General features: G+C 47.8%; 6 protein-coding genes across 6 annotated transcripts; 4 read left to right on the top strand and 2 right to left on the bottom strand.

The window, feature by feature from the left end:
- Nucleotides 1-574: 574 nt before the first annotated feature.
- Nucleotides 575-2,687, top strand: K444DRAFT_568480 (FAD-binding domain-containing protein). The gene is made up of 4 exons (XM_024877201.1): nucleotides 575-1,118; nucleotides 1,172-2,145; nucleotides 2,198-2,319; nucleotides 2,368-2,687. The coding sequence occupies exons 1-4, from the start codon at nucleotides 664-666 to the stop codon at nucleotides 2,530-2,532; spliced, it is 1,716 nt and encodes a 571-aa protein (XP_024732369.1). The 5' UTR covers nucleotides 575-663; the 3' UTR covers nucleotides 2,533-2,687.
- Nucleotides 2,688-4,657: 1,970 nt separating this feature from the next.
- Nucleotides 4,658-5,547, top strand: K444DRAFT_617180 (uncharacterized protein). Its single transcript, XM_024881067.1, has one exon. The coding sequence runs from the start codon at nucleotides 4,752-4,754 to the stop codon at nucleotides 5,322-5,324; it is 573 nt and encodes a 190-aa protein (XP_024732368.1). The 5' UTR covers nucleotides 4,658-4,751; the 3' UTR covers nucleotides 5,325-5,547.
- Nucleotides 5,548-6,550: 1,003 nt separating this feature from the next.
- Nucleotides 6,551-9,357, top strand: K444DRAFT_617178 (DAO-domain-containing protein). Its single transcript, XM_024881066.1, has 2 exons — nucleotides 6,551-8,793; nucleotides 8,896-9,357. The coding sequence occupies exons 1-2, from the start codon at nucleotides 6,849-6,851 to the stop codon at nucleotides 9,102-9,104; spliced, it is 2,154 nt and encodes a 717-aa protein (XP_024732367.1). The 5' UTR covers nucleotides 6,551-6,848; the 3' UTR covers nucleotides 9,105-9,357.
- Nucleotides 9,358-10,401: 1,044 nt separating this feature from the next.
- K444DRAFT_537846 (S-adenosyl-L-methionine-dependent methyltransferase) lies at nucleotides 10,402-11,869 on the bottom strand (the record flags this gene model as incomplete). The annotated part of the gene is made up of 8 exons (XM_024875495.1): nucleotides 10,402-10,464; nucleotides 10,516-10,585; nucleotides 10,643-10,736; nucleotides 10,799-10,957; nucleotides 11,020-11,201; nucleotides 11,254-11,339; nucleotides 11,522-11,683; nucleotides 11,735-11,869. The coding sequence occupies 8 exons, from the start codon at nucleotides 11,867-11,869 to the stop codon at nucleotides 10,402-10,404; spliced, it is 951 nt and encodes a 316-aa protein (XP_024732366.1).
- Nucleotides 11,870-11,909: 40 nt separating this feature from the next.
- Nucleotides 11,910-13,583, bottom strand: K444DRAFT_537654 (uncharacterized protein; the record flags this gene model as incomplete). The annotated part of the gene is made up of 2 exons (XM_024875481.1): nucleotides 11,910-13,065; nucleotides 13,162-13,583. 2 exons carry the CDS (start codon nucleotides 13,581-13,583, stop codon nucleotides 11,910-11,912), a joined length of 1,578 nt encoding a protein of 525 aa, XP_024732365.1.
- A 1,213-nt stretch (nucleotides 13,584-14,796) lies between these two features.
- On the top strand, nucleotides 14,797-16,179 carry K444DRAFT_666700 (uncharacterized protein; the record flags this gene model as incomplete). Its single annotated transcript, XM_024887209.1, has 3 exons — nucleotides 14,797-15,086; nucleotides 15,273-15,921; nucleotides 15,955-16,179. The coding sequence occupies 3 exons, from the start codon at nucleotides 14,797-14,799 to the stop codon at nucleotides 16,177-16,179; spliced, it is 1,164 nt and encodes a 387-aa protein (XP_024732364.1).
- Nucleotides 16,180-17,671: the final 1,492 nt, after the last annotated feature.

Raw genomic sequence — 17,671 nt, 5'->3', positions numbered from 1 at the left:
ATTGTGAGCGAGCCCATAAATTATAGATAGGAGACATAAGGAATGTGAAAAAGGGGTATATTCCGTGATTGGCAGTCAACACGTTGAATAGTTGAGCAAGGCTTGCTCGCTGGTCTTCGTAGCGTTGTCAGGATTTGAATTGTTGTCATTGACTTCCTACTCTCATCTTGAAAGCCTATATCTGCACTGCTTGGGGATCTTGGGCGGGAAATAGGTGCATGCTTCAGACTCCTAGCTCTATCAAATTCATTTGATTGATGAAGTTAACAACGTTCTCATCCTTGGGTCATAGGTCATCATCAGGTATCCGTTGCGCTGCGGCCCGCTTTTACACTACAGATCAATTATACGCACAAAATCGCAGCAAATCAGAAGGCTCAAGTTCCGATCTTGGCTCTCCGATTTGCTGGATTTACTCGCTTAAGAATGCAGGGTCCATTATACCATGGGGTAATTAATGAACAGGGGCAGTACGCCCATATCTGCCGCGTTTTTAAGGGAGCGACGTTGCTAGGTGAACATGAGCCCCACTCTCAATTCTTTTGGCCCTGTATGAAAGTACTGCAGCGGTACCTGCGACTCCGATGAAGGATCAACACCACTTCTTCCTTCAGTTTTTTCTTCCACCTGCAAGTCTCCAAGCGGGCTAAGCCAAGCAAAGTTATGCTGTCCCTCTTCAAGTTTCTCATCCTGGGAGCCATCTCCTTCACCTCTGTCAACGCGAAGTGCAAGGTTATACCTGGATCTGCAGGTTGGCCATCAAGTGCGGACTGGGACGCCTTGAACCGGACTCTAGGGGGTCAATTGATCAAACCTACTCCTCCTGGTGCTGTATGCCATTCTGATCAGCCCACATACAATAATGCAACTTGCGCTGTAATTACAAAGCAGTGGTCGAACTACACTTTTCACGCAGATAATCCGGTCAGCACCGATTGGGACAATACCAACAACGACACTTGTCTTCCTGATCCAGCACAACCCTGCAGTCCAATAGGATATCCAGTGTACGTTGTGAACGCAACCACTCCTGAGAATGTCGCTGTGGGGGTCAATTTTGCGGCAGCGAACAATATACGCTTGATTGTGAAGGGTACAGGACATGATTATATGGGAAGGTGAGTGTTTCCGAAGCCTGTCAGCCATTGGCATAAATCTGACCCTCTTCTAGATCAGTCAGTCCAAATTCTCTCTCAATCTGGACCCACAACATGAGAGGTATCAACCTTCACGACGCTTTCCAGCCCCAAGGCTGCAAACACAGCATTCCAGCCACAGCCGTCACCGCAGCAGCGGGCCACAACCTAATAGATCTCTACGCTGCGACGGACTCCTATAACTTGACTATTGTCGGGGGTCTGGAAGCTACCGTCGGACTGGGTGGCTATCTGACCGGTGGCGGCCACTCTCCTCTAAGTACGGCCTATGGCATGGCAGCTGACAATATACTCGAACTCACTGTCATCACCCCGTCGGGTTCGAAGCTCACAGTCAATGAATGCCAACACCCGGACCTCTTCTATGCTTTCCGAGGAGGCGGAGGCAGCACATTTGGCGTCATGACCAGCGTAACGCTCAAAACATATCCCACACCTCGTGTCGCTGTCCTCTCCCTCCAACTCACGATGTCATCCGCCACAGATAACATCTGGGACATGGTAGCATACATCTTATCACAATATCCTAGTCTGAGCAACAAGACTATCAGCGCTGACCCACAAATTGCAGCCATTCCCTCTGGAAACGCCACAACACTATATTTCATAGGCAACTTCCGCAGTATCTCCCCACAGGGCGTCCCCTACTTGTCAGCAGCGATGCAGCCCATCTTCTCACACATACAGAGCACCTGGCCGGCAGCCAGCATCAATTATACCACAACCTTATATCCAACATTCTACTCACATTTCCTCGCAACAGCTTATTCCGTGGGCCCTGGATACAACTTCAGGCTTGGGTCTAGACTGCTGGATGCGCCAACCTTGACTGGTAATCTTACTGCCTTGACAAGCGCTGTTAAAGGCTTCTGTGGCCAGCTTGGCTGTGGGCCCTTATTACGCGGCGGCAAGGGGATATGGGATGCTGTTCCCAGTGGTGGGAGTGACGCCGTCCTTCCCGCGTGGAGGAAAACAGTAGTGCATTTCGGTAAGTTTCTCCAACAGGAGGCGAAGAAAAAGTTTGGCTAACGAGAGAACAGTTACCGGTGCAATTTGGGCAGCAAACAATGCAACAGCAGAGGCATCGGCGGTAGCAGCTATGGAGCAGAGGGTTACGATTCTGAGGAATTTGCTCCCAAACTCGGGAGCATATATCAACGAGGTATGTATACTTGCTGTTTTTGATAGTGGGGGGTCTAATCATGTGAAGGCCAATCGGGATGAACCTGACTTTCAACAAGCGTTCTGGGGCACGAACTATCCTAAGCTGGCTGCTATCAAGAAGGCGTACGATCCGACCGATGTATTCTGGTGCCACCCTTGTGTGGGCAACGAGGGCTGGAAGGAGGTTGGAGACAAGTTGTGCACGGTTTGAGGGACTTGTCTGATCGTCGATTATTATTCTTGGCAAATATTTTGCTCGATATTGCATGAACCAAGCCAAGACCACAACACGAATACTCCTCGAGTTGGCTCATGGATTTTTAATGTGCGTAAACTAGATAATGAAAATAATATGCTACAATTTTGCTGTCTTTCTAGAATGTCTTTAATACTTCGCTCGTGATGACCTAGTGGGAAGGAAGAACTGAAAGATATACCCTACTGCATCTCCCTAGGAACATAAAGCATTCTTTTGACCTTATGTAGTTCCTGAGTGCTAGGAGTTATCCCTCATACAGATATGCTTCAGTATAGCGGTGTCTCTGAGTTGGGATTACTTAAGTAACTGATTTAATCCGCTAAAGTTCCAGGACTTCAGGCGCAACACTGCCTGCCACAAGACACGCTGCCTATCGCTTACCAAAAAAGCAAGCACAGGAGTGCCCGCGTGCGCAAAGTAGCGTATGGTGCAGCTCCCCCATCGTCCAGCCTATCTTCGAGGACATACATTTGCACCTCGAACTTGACGTACCTTTAAGGGGATCCTGTTTGGGATACGCAGGGGGGTCCTCTTCTAGCCCCCTCGCGAATTAGCTATGGTTTCTATGCTATATATATATATAGAATTTGCAGATCCCGTTACCTGTAATATAGCCACCTCTGTAAAACAATTATTTATATACTACTTTCGAGTATACTCTTTATAACTAACACACACTGAAGAGGGGCATGTGTGGACACTATAATATATAAATAACTAGATTACTCAGGATACGATGAATAAGAGAGATGGAGAGGAGGAGAGAGCTATACAGGGGAAGATACATAGCCGAGAGCACGTGTACAGCCACGTGACAGCCCCCTGATTCCCCACTACAATACTAACTAAGAACAGCCTCACATTCGTGACTGGCATATACTAGTCACGAATTGACTTATAGTCCTTATTAATATAACAAATACTCTTTATAGATAATATATACTAATCGGGAATAATATGGCCTTTTTTACTAGTATATACCTTTTATAAATAGAAGTGCATTCGTAACTAGACTAGAACAAATACTATTATAATAGCTTCGTATTTGAGTTATTCTCTTTTACTATTATCTTAACTTCGAATTAGCTAATTATATAATCTCTATTATAATTTCAGTATAAAAAGATGAAAAGTGAGCCTGCACTGGGTAATAGAAATAAGGCTTAGACCTCCCAGAATCAACGTAAGGGCTAGTTTGCACAGAATAAAAGACAGCAAAGGAATGAGCTTAATACCTCGCCGTTCTTCTTTCCGTCTGGATGTCAAAGATTTGTCAATACATGTCAATGACTGCCGCTATGCTTCGCATCCATCCGAAGTTATCGCCATAGGTTTCGGAGGCGGCCATTGGATTTCAGATGATGCCTATGCTGGAGTTGAGTAGTCTTCCTTCCGGTTGCCACGAGATGACCGTAGACTTATATTCTTAATGAATTGATATATCCGGAGAGCGATACGCTTCGTGTGTCTCTTGTTTGGGCCTGCTTCGTAAATGCTATATTATGAGTATGCTCCGGTTAGTCCTCGATAATAAAGAGTGACTGTAGAGCTAAGGTTTGCTGATATTATCATGCGGCGAAAATGACAGTAGAAAGCAGATGGCGTTGGATTGTGTTGGGTTGCGAGGTATAGGGGCTTAGCAGATTAGTCTTATATTCTCGTATATCATAAGATTGAATTGGCGATGTGTTCTTCATCAAAATCGGTTCTAGCAGTAATATCAGCCGAATCTTTACCTCCCTTCGTTCCAACGCGGTGAGTCACCATCGTGGCTTGCGTCTTAGGAGCGGAGCGGTAGTAATCCAGGTCAAAATCACGTGCTCCTCTAACTTCTAGCTTGCAGGAGTCAGCACAGGATCTCTAGCGTTGGGGGTCCGTTTTTGGCCCCTCTCAATCGTTTGGGCGCCCATTTCGGCTCCTGTTAGGGAGCCTATCTTGACGGGCCCGAGGATCTGCCAGGGGTGGTGACTTGCTTCGCTCTGATGGTACGATGCACTCTGTTCGGCTCCCAGCGCTTCAAAATCAGGCACCGAGCTGAGCTGTCCGACTCAGTTGCTCGCCAAAAAAAAAACATAAGTTTCCAGCTCGAACTCTCAAACATCTCACGAATTTGACAGCAAGGCCCAAAAGACATGAGCATCCCCAACAATTCATCACCAAACTCAGTCAGCATGGCACCAAAAGCGCCACCAGCAGCACTCGCCTCCTTCACATTCCCTCCCAGCTTGTCGCCCTTCACCACCCAAGTCAATGACTATCTCCTTTCTCACCCTCCAAAGCGCCGAGTGGGAGTCAGCTGCGCGCTCGTCTTCTCTCCTTCAAACCAGCTCCTCATACTCCAGCGCTCGGCCACAGATTCCATGCCCAATCTCTGGGAGGTACCGGGCGGGTCGTGCGACTCCCACGAGACCATCTTAGAGGGCGCCGTGCGGGAGTTATGGGAAGAGAGTGGACTGGTTGCCACCGAGGTGCTGAGACAGGTCGGGGGTGTGCCTGAGTGGCTGGATAGGGAGAAGGTGTGGTGTAAGTTTAGTTTTGAGGTGAAGGTTAAGGAGGGGATGGAGGTAGTGTTGGATAATGAGGAGCATCAGAAGTTTCTGTGGGTCAGCGAGGAGGAGTATAGAAGCGGGGCGGCGGTGAGGGGAGGAGAGAGGACAGAGATTGAGTTTACAACTGAGGTGCAGGTAAAGACGATTTTGGAGGGGTTTCGGTTGAGGAAGGAGGGGAATAATAGGGGTTTGTGAGTGAGATTCGGTTTCTCCTTTTGCGGGTTACATCCAAGCCCTATTTTGAGAGACAGAAGCTGTGAACTTTTGAGATAGATGAGAATGGGATATAGACGTAGAATTTCGAAGAGCAACGATAGATAAACGGTTGCTTTTTGGGTTGTCCTGATGGGACCGAGGGACAGTCAGAATGGGCCCAAACTATGGTGCAGATGCAAGCTGAATTTAATTCATACAACTGAGCATGCAGTCTCGTTAAAATCAAGCCTCTATTGCCCTGAAAACGGGACTGAATTGCGAGCGGGGAAAGGCAGGATTTGTCACACCGGATACTGAGGATAGAAAAGTCAGTGGAACTTCCAAGCAGGATTTGGGCCTGCTATCGGTGTATAGAACATGGGTAATTCCTGAGGAGGAACATTACAAAACGGGAAGCATTTTGGTAGCCTTATTGCACATCATACCTCAAGCTCCGATGTCCGACTTGGATTCCAAATAACCGCCTGCTCGGAAGAGCGGGACAGCGTGACACCGAGTGACCGGGTATCCGAACCTGAATGCCTGAATGAACGAGAACCGGCATGACAAATGTACTTGAGTTCTTTTGTTGCATTTCGCATCTCAAACTCCGATCTCCGGGATGCATTTGCCAATGAAATTCTCATAAAAACTGAACTGGTTCACATCTCCTGTCAGGACATTTCAGATAATCAATCTATGGAACTGAAACCCTTTTATAAAATTCTTAAAGCACTCAACAAAGGCAGTGTAATAAGTTGTGAGTTGTGAAATACAGGTCTTGAATCCCATAAGTTCAAAATGAGAGGCTCGAAGTCACGAGATGGAGTTAATATCACGTGATTCGACCCCTCGAATGATTCCTACACCTCACGCTCACCCCTTGCAATATCGAACTTTCGATCAAGGACTGAACTGATGACTGTAGATAGAAATTGAATGATGCCAAGCCGTACAGCAACCATTGACGGCTCATCGCACGAAGGTTTGATGAAGAAGAAGAAGAATGACGTGGATGTCTTGAATCTTCACATGAATATTCCCCACTCCCTTGAAGGGGATGAAGGGCTGAAGGGCCCGCCAAACCTGGTGAGGCTGCTCCCTGGCGACATCATTGGCGGAATAATAGCGCCGTCCCACAGGGCAAGGCGCACCCAGCCGCGGTCGTCGATTTCCCAGGATACCTGCATGTTGCTGCAACATCAACAATTGCTTTTGCCCACATCCGATCTTCTCTTCCCTCCCTCCCTCCCTCCCTCCTCCCATTTTGTCGCCCTCCGCTCTCTCTGTGCAATTGCACAGTACGAGCTCACCAATCGTATAAATTCTCTTTCGGGCCGGCAACATCGGCAAGTCAATAGTGATCCTTGGCCTCGTCAAAAGCCGGATTGATCTGCATTAGCTTTAGCATCATCGAGCTTCTCGCTCCCCACCCAAGCTCCTCTCCGCATTCTCCGCACCTCAACCTCGACTCACTTCCTCCCTTCCCCCTCTTCCCTCTCCTCCCTCTTCAATACACACACAATGGCCTTCCGACAGCGCCTCGCAAAGCCGCTCCTCTACACGACTGGAGCAGCCGCCCTCGGCGGCGGCGTCCTCTACTACACCTACCGGCCCCGCAACATACCAGGCCAAGACCCCGCGGTCGTCGGACCACCCGGCTACGGCGCAGAAGGCAGATTCCGGCCTCCTCGATTCCCAAAAGTCAGGAGCAGAGATGACCAAATTAGGGATCTGAAGCGGAGTGGAGGGAGCAAGGGCGCGACGACGGGCTTGTTCAAGTCCAGCGAAGAGGCAGCGCCGCAGAACGACGAGGATGTGTATGATCTGCTGGTCATTGGCGCCGGGGCTACAGGCGCGGGGATTGCGTTGGATGCGGTGACGAGGGGGTTGAGGGTTGCGATTGTGGAGAGGGATGATTTTGCAAGTGGGACGAGTAGTAAGAGTACGAAATTGGTGCATGGCGGGGTCAGATATTTGGAGAAGGCGGTTTGGGAGCTGGATTATAACCAATATGCGCTGGTGAAGGAGGCATTGAGGGAGAGGAAATACTTTTTGGACACGGCCCCGCACTTGTCGAGTTGGTTGCCCATTATGCTGCCGTTGGACAAGTGGTGGAAGGCTCCTTATTACTGGGCGGGAACGAAGGCATATGATTTCTTGGCCGGGTCAGAGGGAATTGAGAGTTCATACTTTTTGACAAGGAGTAAAGCTTTGGATGCTTTCCCTATGCTGAAGAAGGACAACTTGGTTGGTGCCCTGGTATACTATGATGGTGCACACAACGATTCGAGGATGAACGTGTCCTTGGCAATGACAGCCGCTTTATACGGCGCAACGGTTGTCAATCACATCGAAGTCACAGGCCTAGAAAAGGGCGCAAACGGGCAGCTATGCGGAGCACGTGTCAAGGACTTGGTCCAAGAAAAGAACGGCAAGAAAGCTGACGAATTCGTCATCCGAGCCAAAGGCATCATCAACGCCACTGGACCCTTCACCGACTCAATTCGCAAAATGGATGACCAAAACGTCAAGGAAATCGTTGCCCCCAGCTCCGGCGTGCATGTCGTTCTCCCCGGCTACTACAGCCCGCAAAAGATGGGTCTCATTGATCCCAAAACCTCTGATGGCAGAGTAATCTTCTTCCTCCCCTGGCAAGGCAATACCATTGCCGGCACGACCGATGCCCCCACGAAAATCTCCTACAATCCTGTAGCAGGCGAGGAAGAAATCGACTGGATCCTCTCTGAAATTAGTCACTACCTATCTCCCGACATCAACGTGCGTCGTGGCGACGTTCTCGCTGCATGGTCGGGCATCCGTCCCCTGGTCAAAGACCCGAATGCAAAGAACACCGAGTCCCTCGTCCGCAATCACCTGATCAACGTCTCTCCATCCGGGCTCTTGACTTGTGCGGGTGGCAAATGGACGACTTACAGACAGATGGCCGAAGAAGCCGTCGACGAAGCTGTCAAAACCTTCTCTCTCACCACAAAACCCGTGCTTAACGCTCCAGACGTTAGCGGAACAGAGATGGTCGACGACGGCGCGCGTCTCGACGGAAGCTGCCAAACGCACCAAGTGAAGCTTGTCGGTGCTCATGGCTTCTCCAAAACTCTCTTTATCAACTTAATCCAACATTTCGGCGTCGAGACCGATGTCGCGAAACACCTGACCGAATCGTACGGCGATAGGGCGTGGACGGTCGCTGCGTTGTCAGTGCCCACCGAGAAGAGGTTCCCGGTCAGAGGAGAGAAAATCAGTGCGTTGTATCCTTTTATTGATGGCGAGGTGAGGTATGCGGTTAGACATGAGTATGCACAGACTGCGGTCGATGTCTTGGCGAGGAGGACGAGACTCGCGTTTTTGAATGCACAGGCGGCGTTGGAGGCGTTGCCAAAGGTTATTGATATTATGGCTGGGGAGTTGAAGTGGGATAACAAGCGGAAGGAGGTGGAGTGGAGAGACAGTAAGATTTTCCCTCCCAATAACCCCTCCTGCCTGTCTCATTCATTCCCCATCTCTCTCTCCTTACTTCTGTCAGCGTTCAATTACTGAAGTGATTGAACAGCTGTCGCATTCCTCGAATCCATGGGCCTCCCTAAATCCAAGCTCTCGGCAACGAGAAAACAAGTCGAGAACGGAACCCTCAGTTTCAGAGATAGCATCGAGTATAAGATGTACTCGAGGCATGACCAGCCAAATGATGAGCTGGAATCTGACAGCAGACTTGGGAAGGGGAATCCGGGGTTGAAGGAAGGAGCTGCTGCTGAGAAGTAGGGAGTGCTGCTACGAGGTAGGAAAGGAGTACCAGCTGAGTAACGAAAGGCATGAGCTGTGAGAGAGAACACCCCGTGAGTTAGAAGGAGAGTATAAAATTTGTAAATAAGGGTTAGATGCATACTGTGAATATTGATACGGGTTTGGTGTTTGAAAATTGTCCTTCCTCTGGCTTCTTGAGGTTTCGTGTCAGGCGGCAGCTTTCCTAGGTAGGAATTCCCTCCGGGTTTTTGTTTTTCAACTTTGAGGTGCGCAATAAATTTCGTAATTATTGCTGTTCCCCTCACTTCACAGTTGAATCATCCGAACCACCTTTCCCAGCTGGTGAGACTTCCCAGTGGACACTCCTTTCTCGTTAAAACAGCGACTGGGCACGATTTCAATTATGAGTGCGCGATTTCTCTGTCCTCTATGTCTCCTCGCGCAGGCTATTGGAATCCCGCTGGCTGGCTGGAAATTCCACCACGCATCCCTCCAGACAGCGAGTGCTCCCAAAGCCCGACTCCTCACGACATGTGGAGTAAGGTAACTCCGATCCATTTCCCCTGGAGTTTCGGGCGCTTTTACATCATCACGGAACATCGGAGCTTGAGTGCGACGTGCAACACGACAGGTTTTTGCTTATGGATATCGGGGCTCGGGGTGTGTGTTCGGCGGTTGGGTGGAAGCTCCGTTCCGACTTTGTATTTTGTACCTTACTAAAAGAAAAGCCAACGTAAGGAAACCCCACTGGTTATTGCATCCGGGGTGTCGGTGCATAGAAAGTTGCTCTTTGCTTTTCGATCGTGGAGTGAAAATAAGTAGAACTTAACTGAACCTCGTAGAGTCTCGAGCTTCGGCCGCTTAATCGTGGGAGGAATCTAGTCCTTCTAGAAACTCGCTTCAGATGATTATCCGGCTGGGATTCGAGGTGCGAATTTTTGTTGTCTTTCAAGAAGGAGTCGGATCACCTCAAGGATTTAGTGGGTCGTTGGGAGGTAGTGACGGGAACATTTAGGCAAAACGAGCTCTGTTGAAACTCTCCAATGGATCGACACGGCTAGATTTGTACGGGCATACTTCACACAGGCTTAATGTTTAGTTTTATTCAAAATAGGGTAGTTTCATAATCATATCATTCCTCCGTTCTTTCGGACCCCCTCCCATCGAGGTTTCCTATACCTATCTTGACTATTTGAGCCGATTATTTCCCTTTCTCACTTTCTTTCTTTCTTCTCTTTTTCTTATGATTTTTTTATATTTTTATATAAGGCTTAACCCTCCTTTGCTTTCTCAACAACGAGGAAGATGATTGAAACTAGAAACCCCATCTGCGTGAACGCGGCTTTCTGCCAATACAAACATACAAAGGGAAATATGCCTATAATCCTGTTAAGAAGATATTGGCAAAGATTGTGAGGAACTACCGTACCTTAAAAGTAAGATTATCAGCTTCTGCACATGCTTGGTCAATAAGATGATGCGCATCTTGACTCGTCATACTAAATTTTTCTTATTAGAGACCTTGCTTGTTTAGCTCATAGATTAAATTGACTCACCCAAGCCGCTCCGTAAAGGGAAATATTGCAAAAGAATAAAGCATTCGTTGCACATTATCTCGATTCGCAGCTCCAATTTCCTTGTCACGCGCATCTAAGATTTTGAACACGTTCCTTAGCATTTACTATAATCAGTGGAGCATGAATTTCACTTACTTGATGGCCAGGCACAAGTAGGGAGTGATATCATCCTGCTCTCGACATCAACGAATCCCGCATCTCTCATCAGATTCGGAAGTCGAGTAGCAGCACGAAGATCCTTTAAACCGTTCATGCTCTCGAGGTATTTTGCACTCCACTGGTATAAGGCATGATCTATCCAGAGAGTGAGATTAAGTTCATCGGGGCTTTCAGCTTTAGTGCTGTCTAGTACTGACCAGGCGTGAGACTCCCGTTATCTGACTGGACATTGAAATATATTTCTACCATCTGACACCAGCCTCCTGGCCTTATCACTCGTAACAGATCTCGCACGTACTGTGTCCATCGGTTCACATGAATGCCTTGGGCAATCAGCCACGAATTAACAAGGTCGAAGTGGTGAGAATCAAAGGAAAGCCTTTAAACCGTTATCGATCATATTGTTGTACTTTATCAGGTTATTAGCTTACCTTCGATTCAAATCATCTACTTGTAGATAGAGATTAGCCGGCATTTCCTCTGGCCCCATCGTAGGGTTTATATCGATCCCTATAACCTGTCACGCTCAATGTCAGCTATGCACCCAACGACGAGAATTACACCGATCTGATAACGTCGAATATAGAACCTTGGGAGTAGAGGCATTGTTTTTTCATCGCATGTTGCTCGCAATGACCTGTGTGATGGAAAAGAGAATATAAATATCACGCATTATCATTGAGCAGAAAGGCGGCTAACTTCACATCGAGGGTGTAATTGTGCAACCTCCATAGCCCAGGAAGCGGTCCCGTAGCCGCAATCTAGTATTCTTCTGGGGCGGTGTATAGGTGCAAAGATCAGTCGTCCATCGAAGATGCGAAACAGGACATTGTGCATGATGTGAAGCCGTTCAACCTCTTCCTATACTCAAGTATGAGAAAAATATGAGGCAGCTCTTCAGGGAATAAGTACCTCATCGATTGGCACAAGGTATGTGAGATTATTGATGGCATAAGATTGATACGTGCGATCCAGGTACACTACAGTTTCCAAGAAGGTTTGATCTAGTTCAATAGTTTCCGGTTCGTGAGAACTGTCATACGGCATGTTAGCAGTCATTTTTACTAGGGCATCCGTCCACATGGACTTACTGTGAAGCTATTCCTGATTGCGCATTCAGGGGTCCCGATCTGCTAGAACCAACAAGCTCAGGGTCTGATTGACCAAGCAAAGTTGGCTGCACTCGCGACATTGTGTCTGGCGTTGGTTTCAGCAGTCTCTGTATCCGTGAACCAACAGCCTCAAGGTCTGAACCGCCAACAGAGGTTGCCTGCGTTTGCGAGAGCATGTCTGCGTCTTTGATGGAACCATCAAAGACACTGGGGGGTTGCGATACACTACCCCATTCCCAGGGAAGGTAAGACGCTGTAATATCAGGATCACCATCACACGGAATCTTGTTCATTGACGTGATGGGGCCTAACGATATTACAGCATCGTTGCGAGGGAGGTAGCTGGAAATAGCTATCGGTAAAGAGACTATTAGCAGGGTTGAAAAGCTGTCAAACCCAGCTTCAATTTGAACCTCCTCTGCAATAGCGGGTATATTCCGTAGCCAATCCAAAAAGAGGTGTTGTAATTGTTCGCCTGGGCGAAATGTGTCTCTTAGACGAATGGCGAAAGCTAGTCGGGGAACCCTTGCAGCACGTGGAATCGATTCATATTTTCCGGGAATTGGCTCTAGTTGAGAAGGCAGAAAGGGGCCGGGTTCAGATACATCATCAACCGCCGTTCCACTTTCCTTATTAGACGGCAGTGATTGCGAGTTGTCGAAACCATCGTCGGCACCTAATGCACGTTGAATATCATAACTTGGCTGCGCTCGAACAGAAAGTAAAATACTTCTCGTAGCCTGGCTATCTTGTGTAAGGATAAGGTGGATGGGGGCTGGATGACGCTCCGCTTCTCGGCCTTCTTCTGGCATGTCTTCTGGCATTCGACTTTGCGTCCTGATGAATATATTCCTGTATAATTCTCCAACGCTGAACAAGGTTTTTTTGCTAAGTCGTGTAAGTTCAATCACTAGAGCGCTCGTAAACGAGTACGCTCCAACACCGTTCGCGATTGCGTTGTAGGCACAGGCTGAAATGACCTCATTCACGCCGTTCCCCTCGCATGTGTTTGCAACACCTGAAGCACAACAGTCAAGGAGTATGAGGACATCGCATAGAGCTTCTTCTAGGACGGTTTGAATCCCACTCCATTTTACAATGGGGCATCTAGAATTCTTGTTGTTCCGAAAGCTGTAGAATGGAAAGAGTTATCAAACTGGAACCATTTCAGTTGACAACGGAGGCCACTCTATTTTTTTACCGGCTTATAGAAAGAATTAGACACACCTGGTCCAGGCCAAAGAACGAGTTTCCATGAGTCTAGCATGGCCAGCGTAGTACACAATCTTCAAGTGATGGTCGATGGCATCAGTAGGCGAAGCAAAATCCATAATCTTTTCCATGAGGCGATAATGGCAGTTATGATTGGGAATCTTCCAATGCTCAGTCTCAAAATGGTAAACATGCTGAAAGACCTCGTATAGTTTGTCAATCTCGTATGACACCGGCAGTTGTGGGTCTTCCTCCTCCCAACTGAGCATTAACACAGAGACACAGCTGTATCTCGACCGGGTTTCATTCGGGAACACCGCTTTTGCTGCGACTTGAAGACCTTTAGCGAATTGTTGTAGGGAAACATGGTAATTCCAATGGTCAATCTCTCTTGGGGTGGGAGGAGGGAGGCCTGGATTGAGGTAGGCGCCGGTCATTTCATCCTCCTCGGAGCTTTCGCCGAAACTCAGGCGCTCATCGTTCATGGCGGTGTCCTAACTGCGGTATATCGCTCATATCTGAGCTTGGGCGTGAGGATACTAGCTCAACTAAAAGAATCTTCCCCCGTGTCACACACCCGTGTTCGTGGATTTCGAGTAGAAAAAGTCGCGCACGCAACTTAACAGACACAGCCTCATAGGGATTCAGCTTTCGGTGAGTGAATGTGGCATCTACATCCGAGACCGCCAGTTTCAGCTTAGCGTAGCAGTATTCATCCATCGCCTATGCATGAGCCCTCCAACTGCGAGTATGCAAGATTAAGTTCGATCGCGATTGGGCGAGGGTGGGCGAGGGGCCGATCATGTCATTGGATGAATTCCGCCCCCCACATATTCGGTGAGGACTCTCAATCTCAGAAAAGCATTGTGATTCGTTTGGTCCATGTATTCCATTAGTCTACCTGATCCTAAAGATGGGATAGAAAGTGGTTTCGGAGATGGTGGTCTCTAATTAATCCTTCACTTTCCTCGAATGCAATCGTGCCTGGCAACAAAGCTGCAGCGGGAGACATAAGAGTTGATTCTTACTCTCCATGGGCCGCATAATACAGTTAAGAGCAGTATATTTTGACTGTTTGATAGCCAGTCCTTGAGAGCAAATATCAGTGCTGCCACCAAAGCTGCTTAGAAAACCCTACAATGTTATGAATTCACGACCTCACGCAGATCGTAGTCCCAACAGCCTTTTCATTTATTCTACGCTCAAGTCTGCTTGGTTCTGACACGTTTTTCTTGGCTGCCGTCCAAGAAACCCCTCTCTTTCTACCCGATCCCACCATTGTTCTCGTCCTTTTACTTTATCGCATAACAAAAAGTGTCTATTTAGATCAATACCACTCACCAAAGATCGACTTTATGCTAATGAGTAGGGGCACAAATTCATGGCTCATCTTATTCAAGGAATCAACTATAGCCCAAAATTTGTATGTTCCGTAAAATAACGCTCAGCGCTGTATTAATACCTTGCAATAGACAGCCCACATCCGAGCAAGAGAATTATCAAATTTGAGTTAAGTATTCCTTTGAGTAGAAAGCCGGGCGTATTGTGTGTCATCTATGAACTTGTTGATGTTGAGATATCTTGTCTCATGCAGAGACTTGCTTGCTGTCTATCAATTACTTGTATTGTTGCTTGCCGTTGAATCTAAATATGCCATGTCAGTGCAAGTCGCCGATTGAAAATAGGGTGTCTACCAAAGACATTGGAAGGATCAACAAGGCGAAGCGACAACGTTCACAGAGGAATGACTCCGCTTCGCAACTCAATCATGATGTAAGCCAGCAAAGCTCGTATGGGAGCAACACCGGCATCGAAGCTTCTTTATCGCACAGTGAATTAGATTCAATGGCAAACATAGAAGTATTGTGTCCGCCCAAATTCTTTTCCTCTGAAGCAAAGACACCATCAAAACTTGCCACACTGAACCGACCCAAGCCAAGGTATCGGAGGGGGCGAGAGAGCTGAACGCAAAAGTTTTTGCTGCTATTGGAAGTAAGACTCATGAAGTAATTTTTTGCACCGTCAGGTACTTGCTAACGGAGTCTGCGTAGAAGATATCTATCCTTTGAAGATCAAACTTCGCGCTGCCAGCACCTTTCACAAGGAACTCCTGTAATCTTCTACAGGATCAAGATACAGAACTTGACGTACACTTCTCAACTTGTACTACCCGATTTCAAAACAAATATGTCGAGCCAACCCAGACCAGCCAAGTTTGGACGCTTGAAGCCCAATGGCAAGAAGCCTTCAATCACCCAAGGCCCCCGAAACCCTCCTTCGAACCCCCGTGAGGTCACCCGCGACCTCGAGACTCATTCGAATGCCGAGTCTGAGCCCAAGACTATGGTGAGCCAAGACATTCCACGCTTCGAGTTTCACAAGATCAGGGCGGAGGAAAGATGGCCCAGAAGCCTAGGCCCACGCCTCGCGCCCGGCGAGACAATACTCGACATCGACATCCGGCCTGGTCTCGCAAGACCAGATGGCTGGGACATGTACTATCTTGGCACCGCACGAAATCTCGATTTCAACGCCAGCCCCGCAGTTTTGGGTATGCCTTCGTCGCGCATGGGCTATTACAATATCAATGAGGGGATTTCGAGCGTAGTTTGTCCGATGTGTTTTCAGAGCTTTACGACGACTGTGGTGCTGGAGACAGGACATTGCGATCTCGGAGGACCTTGTGAGAATTTTAAGAAGAGGTTAGGGATATTCAAGAGAGTTGCGCCGAAAAAGGAGAAGGTGGTTGACGATGATGAGTGGAAGAGATTTTTGGTTTGACTAAGGTGGATTAGCTGATGTTGGGAGGGAATCTTTAGTACGGCCAAGGAGAGGTATGGGTTCTGTGAGGATGACCTGTCAAGGCTTGTAAGCAGTCTGTTATGGACAGAGGAAAAGCAGTCTTTGTTGGTGGATGAAAGAGCATCTGCCAGGATTGTTGATGTGGGCATCTACGCTGGCGTGGATTATTGGAGAGCCCACTTTGCAATGGAAACATACCCTGAAAGAGCTGCTGGATACAGCTCCGGTTGAATGATCGTTCTCTGCTCTGAATCAATTATAGGTAATAGCAAGGTCCTTTAAAAAGATGACAACGCTTTTCTTCTCGCGTAGTCAAATCTGAGGTTCATGAATACCTGCATCACAAATAGAAACACCCCCTCAATTCTTCAGAACAGCATTTCCTTTCCCCGAGTAAAGCTCCCAGCAAATATTCACTCAATTGCATCGGACGATACAAGACGCTGCCGCCCTCATTGTTCAACCAGAACGTTCAGAGTTGTTACCGACGCGTCAATGACCACTCTTCTTTCTCCACCCTGCTAATCTCGAACCTCAAGCCTTGAACTACGGCCCGGAAATCAGTAGTATTTCGTCCCCCCCAGAAATACAATACCTTCCTCGATTCCAAACTTTTCCTGTACTCCAGATTCAAGAATTGCGAATCCCGCCGAACGAAAGCCAGAAACCGTCCCAACATCACTTCTCTTCACGCCAAAGCTACGACCACCACCGGAGTCACGGGAAAGAAGGACTTAAAAAAATCCGCTTTATGAGGCGAGGACTTCTCTACGGCGATTCTGAATGATCATATGAGGATCATACATGAGTCCCAGAGCATTAAATCCACCGAGGAACCCGCAAATTGAGACGTAAGTAGCAAGCAGGGAGATGGAGAGAAGGAGAGGGAAGAACGGTAAAGAAACCAAAATGGCTCGCCGATGATCAACATCCCATTTGCAAAGGGTAAGTGTGGGGGCAGGTTGGGAAGGGTCGATGACATTCTTGTCTAAAGGCATTATGCAAGCCTCACAAGGACAATTTTGGGTTCAGAGTCAAGAGCAATTTTGCAAGTTCATGGCATAGGCATAGAGGCTTCTTTGGAAATTGTGACCGCATTTACAGACAGTGCGGTGGGATACTATCGGGGTCGTGGGATTGCAGCGAGTCTCCCAACGAGTTCTTTCGAAGTTCTCTTGGGACAAGGCACAATCTGAGCAATCTGCATGGAGTTTGACTGTTTGACATGAAACCTAACTCTGCACAACTCCTGATACAAGCAAGCAATATGGAAAAGACCAACCCGCCAACAATAGATCTGAACTTAATCCTGCTCAGAAATGGTATCTAGCTCTCACTAACGAGGAAAGCTCTGACACAATCTAAACATAAGTAAGCAAACTAAGCATTGCAAATCTCCTCCCGTCATGTTTTCTAAAGTATAGTGCCCCGCATATTGAAGAAAAATAAGGGTGTAAACGCAATTTGCCAGAAATCTCCGGGTCAGAACCCCTTTGTGGGTGCTACTCACAACAGATACGGACGATCCAACGCAACACCGGCGGCAAATTCCTGACCCACTGCGGTTCAACCCATTCTACTGCGGCGTCTATTTGTTTTAATTAGTTTTGATTCACGGTGAAAAAATAGAGCAGAATGCTTACCTGCTGGCCTTCGCGATTGCATATGGTTGAGGGATTGATTCTTGATCTACTGGCTCGTTGCTCCTATTGCAGCCTCAGGG

Source organism: Hyaloscypha bicolor (assembly GCF_002865645.1).
Source record: "Hyaloscypha bicolor E unplaced genomic scaffold K444scaffold_125, whole genome shotgun sequence".
NCBI lineage: Eukaryota > Fungi > Ascomycota > Leotiomycetes > Helotiales > Hyaloscyphaceae > Hyaloscypha > Hyaloscypha bicolor.
Note: the sequence above shows the minus strand (reverse complement) of the source record. Positions and strands in the feature narration are given on the sequence as shown.